At 37.7% G+C, this 14772-nt stretch overlaps 1 protein-coding gene across 1 annotated transcript in view; it reads left to right on the top strand.

Annotated features, from left to right (window-relative positions):
* The first annotated feature begins 1589 nt into the window (after positions 1-1589).
* Positions 1590-14772, top strand: part of kcnt2 (potassium channel, subfamily T, member 2) — a 36374-nt gene continuing 23191 nt past the window's right edge. Inside the window, exons 1-10 of the mRNA XM_052134909.1 lie at positions 1590-1594; positions 2712-2782; positions 3001-3100; positions 4578-4626; positions 4801-4860; positions 5088-5162; positions 5763-5846; positions 7252-7346; positions 10074-10254; positions 10513-10677. Coding sequence (XP_051990869.1) covers positions 1590-1594; positions 2712-2782; positions 3001-3100; positions 4578-4626; positions 4801-4860; positions 5088-5162; positions 5763-5846; positions 7252-7346; positions 10074-10254; positions 10513-10677 — 885 coding nt within the window. The remainder of the gene's footprint in view (positions 1595-2711; positions 2783-3000; positions 3101-4577; positions 4627-4800; positions 4861-5087; positions 5163-5762; positions 5847-7251; positions 7347-10073; positions 10255-10512; positions 10678-14772) is intronic.

Below are 14772 nucleotides of genomic sequence, written 5' to 3'. Positions count from 1 at the left end.
TTATTTTGGAATTCAACATCAGAATGTCCTGAAACATTGTAGTTCACACCTTGAGAAGGTGTCCTCCCCATCTGAGGTGAAATTGGTCTGTGGAAGCTAGGACTTTTATTTTTATGATTTTCTGAATGTATGGACAAAAAAGGTAATATATGAGTTTTTGGGGGGGTTCTTATTTTGGACTTCAATATATCATGCAGTGACAGGTTGTGAGGTGTGCTGAAATCTTTCTTTCTTTCGTTCTGTCTTCCTTTCTTTCTGACAGACAGACAGACAGAATAAATGAATGCATGTGAAATTGCCTTAGCAGGAATTAACTTGTTTTAGTTCTGACAGTCATACCGCAATAACCAGTGTATACGCGCACCGCGAAATATAGGTGCGGCTAGTTTGACCGCTCATTTCGAAGTGGCGGCTGGCTTGACCGCAGTAAAAATAAAGAGCGTCTTGTGGAGCACTTGCTTCTGCTTCACACATGACAATAAAAAACTGAGCACAAGTTGGTCCTGAATAAATTATTTAATCAATTACAATAATATTTTTTTCACAATTATATTTTTTACTCTGTGCTTGTGCATTGTGTGATTTAAATGTATCCAAAAGGCTTGAGTGTTTTGACTACTTTCATCTAAATTTGTTCAGAGCCATTTAATGATTCGTTCAGTGACCATTTCTGGTGATGTCAGAAGGTGGTGATAAATGAGTGTGAAATGAGTTAGTCACTGAATCAACGATCATAATAAAATTGTAATCCTTTAAAATGTGTACGTCTACAGACCTACAAAGTAGGGATACTATAAAACATTTTCTCAAGTCCAATTCTGATACCTGAACGATCAATATACCAGTGTTGTTTTTTCACTAGTCTACATATTTTAACTTGTATCTGGACTTCTAAATGTTTTCTCTCTCTCTCTCATTTATTTAATTTCAGTTTTATTAGTATATCAATCCGCTTTTCAGTCGCACGGTAGTTTTTTGTTTTATTGTAATTTCTAATAATAATGATGATAATAATAATAATTTTACTATTCATTGGTGATAAATTTGAGTTGTCATTTCTTAAGGCTTTTATTTTGAAAGTCTGGCAGTGAGCGCTCCAGGAAGTCTGTGTTTGAATGTTTGTTTGTAGGCTAAATCACAGTAGTGTAATACGCTGCTCATTCAACATCTGGTAAATTGTCGAAATCCCGGATTTCGGCACCAGTGTAAAGGGATTAATGGAAAGGAGGCGGCGAGAACCGGCTTGATGATATAAATAATAGTTTAATGAAGAACCCAACCAAAAAGACAAACACACACACAGGTGTCGGACAGCTGTCCATAAATCTCTCTCTCTCTGTCGCACCGCAGCTTCCAGTCGGTCATGATCCCTCTCTGAGGCTTGATTAGCCTGATTAGGGGCCAGGTGTGTGGGAATCACGACCCGGCCCCGCCCTCCGCCCTGCCACAACAGCCTTTTGCAATTCACTAAGCTTTTGGATGACTGTAAGAGCCTGAATAAAATGCACTAGTTATATGGACTACTTTAATGGTGATTTGCAGGTTATTTACGTCATTATTTGAGCTTGACAGTAACGTCAATGACCAACATGCGGTATCAGATTTGGATCGGGCTCGTGGGACCGATAACCGATCCGGGTAAAAATGTCAATATCGTACACGATACCGATCCAGGTATTATATCGGTACCATCCCTACAGCAAAGAGAATTTAGTAGAGGTTTTCTGCATTATTAGAAAAAAGCTCAATTATAATTTCCCTACAGTTTGTGAGCTGCTGAGCATGACTTTATCAAAAGACAACAATAATAGTCTTATAAAAATCATAATGAGTTTCAATAACATCTGTATGTTTTTATATATCTATTCACTTCAGTAAAGTGTTCTAAGAACACAGTTCTTCACAGTTTGTCCACTGCACACCAATATAGTTGTTACAATGATGGAGGTAACAGGAGCAGGATCTAAACGCAGCTTAAAAGGTATTTAATAAAATAAACAAAGTACAGATTAACAGGGTAAACACAGGAACAAAGGAAACATCCACAATGGGAAAAACACAGGAACAGATAACAGAGGCAAAACACAGGGCAGACAACAGTGAATCCTAACAATATTGGTAAAAACAAGAGCTGATATAAAAAGTGCTTTACATATTTAACTCAGATCTAGTAATCTGCTTAAATTGGCAAAAACAACCGATCAAACTTTTACCTCACAAACATAATGTAAAAAGCAGTGCATTTCATGTAATGCTGCCAAGCAAGAACTATATGCAGATTAATAACACTTGTTTGAGTGTTCCTCATCTCTAGATTATTAATTTCGATCAACATCAATGCCGAAAAAATTGCTATATGAGCATTGTTGAAAGCAACTTTGTTGAAATGAATGTTCATTAGGCTGTCTGACTGACGTCCTATTACGTAAGGGTTGTTTCAGCTCACCTGTGATTGGCTGGATGGTCGCTCAATCTGCCCAAATAACAAATGCAAAGAAAACCATATACAAATCTACCATTTTGACTCGGTATGGGTTTAGTTTGAAAAAATGTGGGGACAAAAACTACTTTTTAAAGAGTGCGGGGGACATGTCCCCCATGTCCCCTGCGGCTGCTACGCCATTGCTTTGAGGTAATCAAAGAATGCCATGTTGAAGTGTAGGGGTTTTTCCTGTTTTCAATAACTAACATTAATTTGCTTTGTCTTGTAGGGTGGAATTCATCAACGAGAATACTTTCAAAGAACGCCTCCAGTGGCTCTTCTTCAAAAACAAAAAATCTAGTATGTCATTTTTGTTTTTACTTTTAAATTATTTTTGTTATGCCTCAGATTTAAATGTTTTTTTTCTTGTTTCAATAAAACAATGAATTAAACGCATTAAGAATTTATTAATTAATTTGATTTAAACATAAGGTTAAAGAATACACCTTTTGTGTATTTAAAAAAAAAAATTGTGTATTTGAACACCACTGATTTAAAAACACTGTTTCATTCTTCAGGTCTCAGGATGGGAGTGTTTTATTTTTCCCTCAAGGTGTTGAGCTGCATTTTGTACATATTTCGAGTGCTGTATGAGAAAGACCAAGAGCATCAAACATCGTAAATATTTTGCTTGATAGACATAAACCAATATTTCTTATTCTTAGTTGTACTGGTTCTTTTGCTGTGGTTCTGTAAAGATTTCATGGAAAGAGTCATGGCAGTATGTTTGGAAGGACAAAGGAAAATATTTCCTTTATGCATCTTATATATATATATATATATATATATATATATAATGCATTTGCTACAATTAATTAAGAAAAATAAAAGGGCCAAATAGAATGATTTTTCTTAATTAATTGTAGCAAATGCATTATTTCAGAAATTATAACATAAGTAAATTACTTTTTGATCCTTGTTTTCTTAATTTCTTAATAACATTTGTGTTTTATTGTGGCACTTTAAAACAATTGGGTAAATCCATGTCAAATGGCAACTCTCACCTTTGATTGTGGAAAATGTATTTTTACACAGATCGGTAGTTCTGTTACTAAAATCAGTTGACCTTGGCAATCCTTGTTGCAGTACAGTACGGTATATATATATATATATATGTGTGGTGACAGTTCAAAAATGGGAAAAAGTACTTTTAGTGTTCTTTTTCCAAAGTTGGCATTCCTGTAACTCAAGAAGTATTAAAGACGTCTTAATATCCTTTTATATTCTGGGTCAGAATAAACTTTTATTTTGGTATCTTAATTTATAAGGCCCTATATGATACAGTCCCAGAGATATAGGGATCTCAATGTGGCTCTATGTGCAAATTGTTGAATTTTACCCATTTTGACTGAAAACCAAATGTGTCACTTATATACTGCTGATACTTATTGTATTTAAAGAGGAATTTCTGAAGAACAAATAATGCTGAAACTAGAAATGTACCTTTAATTATTCAACTTGACCATTTCAATGTATATTTGGCACTTTGTGACACATGGTATGGTCTATGCAATTGTTTTGATTGAGAGAAACAAGATACAGTTCTAGTTTCAACATTATTTGTACTTCAGATATTCCTCTTTAAAAGACAAAAAGTATAATCTGTATTCAAAGTTGCTTACATATGGAAAATGTGAACAATTTATCAATTTGGCTGGGGACCTCTGGTTGAGTTGACATGGATTGACTGAACGTATGTGTTCTTTAATTGTAAATTTTAACACCCAATCTGACATATTGAGTGGGGCGATTGGATGCGTGTATATGTACCATACTGTATATGTTTATTAGTAAATACTAGATTTATTTTTTACTTTATTTATTCAGTTAATCAGCTGCTTAATGTTGTACCCATGACCATTGCATAAATATACTGTATTTCCTTAAATAATAATTCTTAATGGAATTAATCTCTTATCTTTGCCAAACATTGTATTTCTTCTACCTGCAGCTTAGAGTCCTCATACAGAAATCTTAGCATTTTTGGCATCAAATGGTACGTATTTGAGATTATCTAAAAACAGTACAGAAACCATTATAAAGTTGGTTTGTCTTACTCATCTGAACCATTTTAATAAACTTTTATTTCTGTTAGTTCCCCAATTATTTGTGTTGAACGAAATGACGTGCTTTGGGCTTTACAGGTAAACCTACAAAATCTAATGAATGGCTTGAATCATCATTGCTTGTATTTTTGGAGTATTTTGTGGATGGTTTTATGAAATGTGTACTCTTGTGCCATGCATGGAAATTATTAAGGTTATTAATCATTGGTTGAATGTCTACACCTAATTTAAACAAAGATCTGATTTCTTTAGGTGTCCATTGCAGCGATATGTCTGTCTGCTAAACTCCTGCTGACGTATTTAAGGTACAAGGTATTGACTTTTATTATTTTCCTGATGTTTTTTGTAAATTTTCAATTTATACATTTAATTCACAAATGACAGATGTGTACATTTAACCACTGCAAGGTGCCTCCTTTTCCATTCTGATTAACAGACAGATGCCTGTTTAGTTCACAGCCAAACTGCTATTCTTTCGCCTTTCGACTGGTGATATCCTTGCTATTACTGTTTGTTTGTGATCTTTCTACTGACCTAAGGGAAACATATGGCAGCAAGTAATTGGAATAACATTTATCTTGGAGATTATCAACACAGTGCCATTTCTGATTACAGTAAGTAAATATTCAAAGAAGCATGACCACAATATACAGTCCATAAATATAAAGTTCAAAATAGTTTTATACATTTAAGACTTTACTTTCTGATGTGTTCTGTTATTTGATCATGGACAATTGTGATACTAAGTTAGCAAAATATTCTCAAAAACCTGGGTCCCTGATAAATATTACATAAAGTTATCTTAAGCATAGGGAACTGGTTAACATGTCTCAAAATTTCAAGACATCTTACCTCTGCTGGAAAGCCATAATTTCAAGAAGTCACTGTTTTAAAACTGTCTTACACTGCCATTGAGTGTCTACGTAATGTAAATGTTCAAATTTCTAAATTACTTGACAAATTTCTGAAACCATAAGTTGTGACATGTCTCCTGTATGTGATATGACACCTTCAAGCTAAAATACAGTGTAGTTCCTCAGAGGTTCTTTTTTATATAGCATTCTTAAAGCATGTTTAGCTTTTTTCATGGTCAACAAGAAGACATTAAGAACTTTGACGCCATTCATGCACTTTTATGAATTGTATATTTGCGCAAAATTTCGGAATGTTCCAGCTTTCCCTGAAGGTTAATTGGCTTGTCTTGGTTGTAACAGATTTTCTATCCTCCTCTCCGGAACCTGTTCATCCCTGTGTTTCTGAACTGCTGGCTGGCAAAACATTCCCTGGAAAACCTGGTTGTGAGTATAATAAAAAAAAAGCATAAACATTCACACAGTATTAGATATTGCTTATTAGTGGTGCTATTTCTAAATCTCATATATCGGGTAAGGATTTGAACAAACTAGAATACCAGAATATTATAGACTTGATGGTGGGCTCTTTGCACCCACACAGAAAAACTTAGCAACCACCTAGCAATGCCCTTGCAACCACGAAAAAAACACCCTAGCAACTGCTAAGCAATGACCTGACAGCCTCCCTAAATATTGTAGCATAAAAATTGTTTAAAAAATAAATTTGTTGTATTTTTCCTGTTGTATGGAGAGCAGAATTAACACTATTTAAGTCAAGACATTTCTCGAAAAGATTTAGAATGTTAATTTGGGTATGACATTTTGATAGGCTATTGGTCTTGGCAAACTAGATCTGCTATGCTGTTGCAGCAGAACAAGTACAGAGACTTTTTTTTTCTAGAACATACAAATACATGTGGACATGCTGCTGCACAATTAGACAAACACAATACCTTAAAGCAGGGAAATTTGCCAAAGGCATAACACAAAACACAACCCCCCCAAACAAGCAGATCTACCGCCAAGACATGTGTACTGCTGCTGCTCCAAAGATCCATATGCACAGAGTAGATGCTAGATGGGTGTGCCTGTTTGGCCAAATGGCGTAACGCTAATGAACTAGATCTCTATGTGTGCTTGAGCCTGCTTAGCCAAAAGGCTTAAATGGCTGTTGACATGACTAATAATGTGTATCTGGAACAGGAAAGCCTAAAGCTGATTTAACTTGTGACTCAGCCTAACAATGTGTGGATTTATTTAAACTAATGACTTAAGATAGTCATGTGTGCCAGTGCCTGATTTGGCTAAGGCTTACCTTTTTAAAAGGCGCTTCTATGTGTCATGGCCAAACGCAGACTTTACCGTGCAAGCTAATAGAAGAAAAAGCCCCAGCAACCACCTGAGCAAGTAGCATTTTTAGAGGAAACTCTCACAGTGCGCTGTAGTGAACTGACTAACTTGCAAACTGGCCAAATATAAATGCTAGGCAAGAGACAGTATGCAATTTGATTGGCTACCCGATTTCACTTCAAAGGACCTATAATTTTAGACCATGTGAGCCAATTGCCACATGTGAGCGAGCTGATTGGCTAACAGATAACAAGTTCAAAGAACCTATCTGCTTGCACAATTCAGAGTTGCATGCCTGAACCTTAATTAATATTAGAGGACTTGAGAGCAAATTAAATTATGATATAGGGTGATGCAGGTTAAGTGGGACACTAATAATTTAATAATTTGTGTTATAAAATAATAAATATGACATACAAAAACGTAAACTATCCCACTTTTTCTGTATCCACCCTACTTTGTATTAAATCATCTTTCTTTTCTACGGTTATCTCCTCAGAATAACCTTCATCGTGCCATTCACCGGTCACTGTCAGCCATGTTCAATCAGATGCTCATCCTCATCTCGACCATTGTGTGCCTCATTTTCACTTTGTGAGTCCTGTAAAATTAGTTTTTGCTTTTTGTATGTCATATTTATTCTTTTATAACACAAATTATTATAAAGTGTCCCCCTATTTGTACAATATTTGTAAAAGAATCGGGTTCTTGGGGTAGGAAATGCGGAATCGGGAACAAGTTACCATAGTCTTTCTGTCAGCTCGAACCAGTCTGGCCATTCTCCGTTGACCTCTCTCATCAACGAGGCATTTCCATCTGCAGAACTGCCGCTCAATGGATGTTTGGTTGGCACCATTCTGAGTAAATTCTAGAGACTGTTGTGTGTGAAATCCCAGAAGATCAGCAGATACAGAAATACTCAAACCAGCCCATCTGGCATCAACAATAATGCCACAGTCCAAATCACTGAGATCACATTTTTCCCCCAATCTGATGGTTGATGTGAACATTAACTGAAGCTCCTGACCCGTATCTGGATGATTTTTTGCATTCCATTGCTTCAACATGCTTGGCTGATTAGATAATAGCACGAGTAAGCAGGTGTAAAGGGTTACTAATAAAGTGCTCAGTGAGCGTATGTGCCTGTTACGCCGTTGAATGAAAAGACCTAGACTCGCTTTCCTATGTAGCAAAACAATACAAATGGGGGAGAGAGGAATCATAGAGATGCTGATTAATGATAATTTCATACCTCTATGCATTTAACTCTTGTGCTGTGTCTATTTTGTGCTAACACATTTTGTGTTCCCGGTCAAAAATATGTAAGATTGTTTATACAGTAAATCTCTCATATTGCATTTATTATCCTAAGATATTAAATTAGATCTTTTCTTATTTTTGTACTTTTGTTTTTGTAATTTTAACACACCTAAAAAAAAAAAAAGAATTATTGATAGGATTAATTGAACTGAGCTCACCTGGCTACTGGGGGGCACTCCCAGAGGAAAACAAAACAAATATATATATATATATAAACAGTGTATATATATATAATAATTAGATAATAAATAACATGTCATGAAGAACGTTTTTCTTATTTCTTTTTTTTTCGAACATACTTAACCAACAAAATTTTAAGAAGTCATTATATTACAAAAAAAAAAAAAAAAAAAAGATTACACATATTATTTCTAGCATAAGAACAAGCTTTGAGTTCATTTTGTTTTATATATTTATTACTTGTTGGAAAACCACAAAAAAGCTGCAGGATGTCTGCTGTAGACCTCAATAACATTAACTTTCTCCATGAGTTCTTGTTGTGGTCGATATCTAGGAGGCTTTTCTTTGTCTCTCATGACTAAACCAACATTATAATTGCTTAGTGGTCTAGTGCTCATCATTAGAATACCCCATACAGCACTAAATGATCACCATTATGTTACCATTAAGTGCATCTCCACGCTATTAGAGCACATTTTCACAAGCTGTTTGCTCAGAAACGTGGTATCATTTTGAGGGCTAATGCAAACAAAGGGTCCGAGCAAAAGAGTCAATCTCTACCATTTCCTGAGTCCATTACCTAATGGCCATTTGCCACATCAGCCCATACGTGGTTTCCCCCCCAAAAAAGAAGCATCTTGCACATGTTTCTGCACTTGACAGTGAATTTTTTAATGGGGTGGTTAGAAGGGTATATATGTATATATACATGCTTGTCAATGAATCATGGAATCAATGTTCTTGTAAACATTACAAATAAAAGTTTAAATAGTACAGGGGTATTCAAATAACTTTGTAAGAGGTCCAAGGATATTTCTAAATGTCCTTCTTAGTAAAGTCAGAACAGTCATACTTACATTGTTTCATCAGTCAGTATGTTTATAATTTAATAATTATTTAATTCAACACTGAATTGACAATAAACTGAGTATAAAGCATCTCTACACCAGGGATGGACTGGCCATTGGGAGCACTGGGACTTTTCCTGGTGGGCTGGTCGAGTAGTGGGCCGATCGACGAAATGTTCAAGTGCTGCCATTTACTGCTGCGCATTGGAAATACCAAAAGCCAAATATTCCAAGAGTGTGATGAACCGCTGCTACCCGATTAAACTGGGGGTTGATGGGGATTATGATTTTGTGATTGGTAACATTCTAAATTAGGTATCATAAATTAACTTATAATTGTACTATTATTTATGGTTAATTCTGGTTGGTTCTAATGATGTTCATCAATTACATTTTATATAAAAAATGCATTAGTATATGTAGAAATTAACATAAGCCAAGATTTGAAAATGCTGTAATAGTATTGTTTATTCTTAATTCATGTTAACTGTTGTGTAATGTTAATTAATACACAACCTTATTGCAAAGTGTCACTGATACATCGAATAAACAGCAATCATACACTACTTCCATGGATATGCCACCTTTCTCTTTTACTCCTAAACTAATTTTCTTTACAGAATAGTAAAATCTGCACAATATTTTTTCATTCTCTGGCCCATGGAGTCTTCACTGGTGATTGAAATCTCAATGCAAAAGAAAGGCACTAGAATTTGGTGTAAATATCACTCCATGTTGCTATAATTCACTATCATTATCACAAGTCTGGCAATAGTAAGCGAAGTGGCTTGCATCACTTACAACACCGTTATTGTCGTTCCTGTGTAATAATAATACAAGAATGTCAATATGGATTTCCATAATGAATAAGATTCTCATGCATATTAATGTATGTACTACACAGTCTCCAGTGTTCTGGAAACTCGACCTTTTTTGTGGTTTACTTTTGTTGGATTTGTTTACTTCTCTCCAGCATTTGTGGAGTGGAGCACTTGCAGCGTGCTGGAAAAAGGCTCACACTTTTTGACGCTTTCTACTTCTGCATCGTGACCTTCTCTACAGTAGGGTTTGGAGATGTCGTCCCTGATATCTGGACCTCCAAGTTGCTGGTGGTTGTCATGATATTTGTCACTTTAATGGTCCTCCCTATCCAGGTAAACATGTCTTTGATACTACATAGACCACTCACAAGTAAATGGGAGTTATGCCTGGTGGTGTTGGAAAAATGAGCAGGTGCACAGTCTGTCCAACAAGTGGTGGTGGCCACCCCCTCAAAAGTCTCCACAGTGTCTAGGCTTAGCTCTTTCTAAGGACATCTTTGAAAACCTATAATGCAGTCAAAGCAATGTCATTAAGGGAAAATAGAGAAGATGCTGTGCATTATGACCTCTCTTTCTTGTGTGATGGGGTAGTTCGAGGAGCTGGTATACTTGTGGATGGAACGGCAGAAGTATGGAGGAGATTACAGCAGGCACAGGGCGGAAACCGAAAGACACGTGGTGCTGTGCGTTAGTTCACTCAAAAGCGACGTGCTGATGGATTTCCTAAATGAGTTCTATGCCCACACCAAGCTTCAGGTACATTCAGATACAGATGTTAAAGCTACATAATACATAGTACAGAACCAAGGTAAGCCCACAATTAATGGAGTCCTTGAGACCCTATTCCTTAAATTCAATATAATAATAAATGGCTTGAATATGAATTAAAGTGTATACTTTTATGGTCCACAAACAAGGAGACAACTCTGTTATGTAAGATACATAAGATACAGTCAGCCGTTTGTAATGGCAAAATAAACCCTGACAGGATGATCAGGACTTGTATCAGCCTGAAGGGGGTTTATTTTGCCATAACAACCAGCTGACTGTACATTATCCTGCTGATTACATGGCTACTAACCAAATAAATAAATGGACATAAAATATTGATTTGTGTTGATATTATGTAATTATGTGAGATTAAACAATCTCTCTCTCCCGCACCATCCTCCGCAGTCGGCCTTTATCCCTCTCGGAGGCTTGATTAGCCTGATAAGGGACCAGGTGTGTAGAATCACAACCCGGCCCCGCCCTCCGCCCTGCCACATTCCTCCCTCGTTCTCTCAGGCTGGGGAGCCCCCGGCATGACGCACACCCTCCCTCTTTCCCTGGGGAGGAGCGTGCCTTTCGAACCGTCTGCCGGCAGGTCATCCCCATCTACCTGGATGAGGGGGGGGGACAAGGGGAGGGAAACAGAAATAATAATGGGGGGGTACTTCCTCTAACAGTGTAGTATCCCCCCCCCAAAAAAAAACACTGTAAAATTTAAACGAGAGGGAAAAAGCCAACGCGGAGCGGCACTGAGAGAGAGAGAGACGTACTTGCCAGTTCTCAGATACGCCGTAGCTTGTTCCTCGGCCACTCCTCCACCCTCTAATGGACGACAACCGTGCCTCTCCGGGTGGATCGGAGGCAGTCCTCCAGCCCCTGGCTGACGGAATGCCCCGCCACGTTCTCGGGGAACAGAAGGGGTTTCCACCGCCCCTGGCAGCGGTTCTCCTGCTCAAGGCGGTCGGCGGCGAGCCCCTCCCCGCTCACAGTCAGCGGTCTCAGACCCCGCCGCGTTTCAGCGGCTGGTAGGGGACTCCTCCGCCGCTCCAGGCGGTCGGTTAGGAGCCCCTTCTCCCCTTGCGGTCGGCAGCCGTTCCTCCGCTTCGAGGCGGCCGGACTCCTCGTCCCGCGGCAGATGGCCACGGCTGCTCCGTTGGGGTGGACGGTAGTGGCGAGAACTCTACTACGGCGTATTCCTCTTCCTTTCCGGATTTCGGCACCAGTTTAACGCAGATTAAGGGAAAGGAGGAGGTGAAAACCGGCCTGGCGATATAAATAATATTTTAATGAACAACTTAAACAAAAGACAAACACACACACATGACGGACATGTCCGTCAACGACCTCTCTCTCCCTCACCATCCTCTGCAGTCGGCCTTTATCCCTCTCGGAGGCTTGATTAGCCTGAAAAAGGACTGGGCGTGTAGAATCACGACCCGCCCCGCCCTCCGCCCTGCCACAGTATTATTGCCTGGATGTGCGATTGTTACTCAGAAATATCAGACCACTAGATGGCACCATTGACCAATCAGAATTGAGTATTCCAGAGCACAGTGTAATTGTCACAGAATGCAGAGGCAGGACTCAAATGCAGAGTTGAAAAATAAAAGGTAATTATTTAATAACAACAAGGGCAAAAAGGCAATATATCAAGGTTTCTGCGGGTCTTAAAAAGGTCTTAAAAAGTCTTCATTCGCCCTTCTGAGCAACAAGTCTTTAATTCATAAGGTAACGGGATTAAATGTTGTATGAGGGATTGTTTTCTCGTTGCGGGATTGTTTTCTTGTTGCGTTTAAGTAGGGTGACCAGACATCCCGTTTTGAAGAGGCCTGCCCAGTGTCCCGACAATTCTCTAAACATTGTAATTATGTCCTGATTTTAGCTGGTAGCTCGCTGATTTTTTTTCTACTTACATTTAATGTACTCATTTTCCTTCTCGCTATTGTCTTTGGTATAGTTTGCCAAGAAGAGAAGTAATTTCGAAGCGTTGCACGTTGATTTGACGATATTTTCATTCTAGTCTTACTGCAAATCTGCTGAAATCTGTATCTGGATACCATGGCAATGACGTCATACCTTTGGCGGGCACTCTTTGTCATCCTCTCAGTGAGCACAAGTAGAAATGCACCAATAAAATATGTGTTTTCAACAACGAGCTGAAAGAAGCCGATCCATTTCTTTGTGCAGCACGTGACTATGTAAGCAAGTATTATTCTGTAATGTTCATTTCCCCACAAGCACGGAGGTAAATCAGACAATGTCACTTTTAGACAGCTACACTGCACTTTTTATGTAGTACAAGCACTTATATGTTCAGATGTGAGGGTTGTATTTAGAATTTTTGGTTACAGTGTTGTGAATTTTTGTAAAGTCATTCATAATTACACATGCAATATGACATCATATGGATAGGATAGGCTTCATGGAATTTGTACATAAAAAAAAAAGAATCTAAAGTGTGGTTAATTTGTGAAAAAAATCAATCTAAAATAAAATATCAATTTTCACAAACTATTTAGCCTATACAGTTAAGTGCAGAGGTTTGCATGACCCTTTTGTTTTCCATACGCCTTTCAGAATGTATACAAATAGCCTATAAGAGTTTATATTTTGTATGTGGTACTGCCCTTCAAAAGCTACATAACACACAATTTACTCTTATTAACACAAATCATCCTGTTCAAAAGTTTGCACCCCTTGGTGGTTCTTATGTTGCCTTCGTGAGCATCAATAATTGTTTGCATCTTTAGTTTTTTATAATTAACTATTTTTATTGATTCACATAATGATCCCTGAATGCACATCACACACCAGACTCTGCTCCTTTAACCAAAACTGTTGTATTTCAACACACACCCAAAAGATGTGGGCTAAATCTCTGTCCTCTGATTGGCATCACCAGCAGGTGGGTGTATCTTTAAGACCAAGCCTATACAATTATTGGTGGTCCAATTGAACCGATGTAAAATCTTGAATTTTATAATCTCTAGATGCAGTTTATATATTTTTTAAATCCTAGCCCATTCTCCCTCCTCCAATTCCAGGTTTACATTTTTCTCCCATAATCTCCTTAGAGTGCTCGAGACTCCATCCCCCAGATTCTTAATTAATAAGGAGTAATACACTTATGCCTCATGACCTTTTTCAAAAGCAGAAATCACCTCTCCTACACTATCTGCTGCTTTAGGGGGGGTGTATGCAATTCCCAAAAATAGTACAGAACAAGTGGCGTAGCTGAAGATAACTCAAAAATCTGAGATATGGGGATCCCAAAATATTGAACCAAATATTCAAAGGATCTCATCACACCACTCTCATAAACATCACTGAGTGTAAAAACCCCCATCACAATCCACTGACCAACAAAAAGGGTGTAGCCATAGGCTCGAGGCAACATTTACATAAATATCTGAATTAAATACTCTGGACGCTTTTGTCCATACCGAGTGCAAATGTTAAATAATGGGGTGTGATTTAACTTCTCTGGTTATATAAATGGAAAGGTTTGCAATGGCAAAAAACCGGCAAGAACATCGAGTTCAATGCAGAACCAGGGAGGGGCTCTCTGAGGTGGAAGCGACCAATGAGCCAAATGTCTGAGACTGAATGCATAATAATAAAACAAAATCTTGGGTAGGACTAGCCCACCTTTGTCAATCAGCCTATGCAGCTTATTAAAATTTAATCTGGGGCGCTTACCACTCCAAATAAAAGAGTTTGCTATGCTATCAAATTGCTTGAAATAATAGAGGGGGATATATAACTGTAGCAAGTAGTTGAATTTTGGAATACTAATTACATATTAATAACATTAACCTTCCTAATCATGGATAAATGTAATGAAGCCCACCTGCCCACATCGCTCAAAACCTTTTTTATTAAGGGGTCAGTATTCAAATATTAATTAACTCTTACTAAATTAGACAAATTTGTTGGGAATAAAATTGGAAGGTGCCCAGCTAGAAAGCCATTAATGGACAGTATGCTGTCAGAGTCAAAGCTTCGGATTTAGACCAATTGACTTTGTATCCTGAGAATTTGGAAAAGGAATTAATAATTCTGTGGAGGCATAGATCTAGT

The sequence above is a fragment of the Xyrauchen texanus genome, chromosome 9 (genome assembly GCF_025860055.1).
Source record: "Xyrauchen texanus isolate HMW12.3.18 chromosome 9, RBS_HiC_50CHRs, whole genome shotgun sequence".
NCBI lineage: Eukaryota > Metazoa > Chordata > Actinopteri > Cypriniformes > Catostomidae > Xyrauchen > Xyrauchen texanus.
This window is presented reverse-complemented; position numbering and strand designations above follow the sequence as displayed.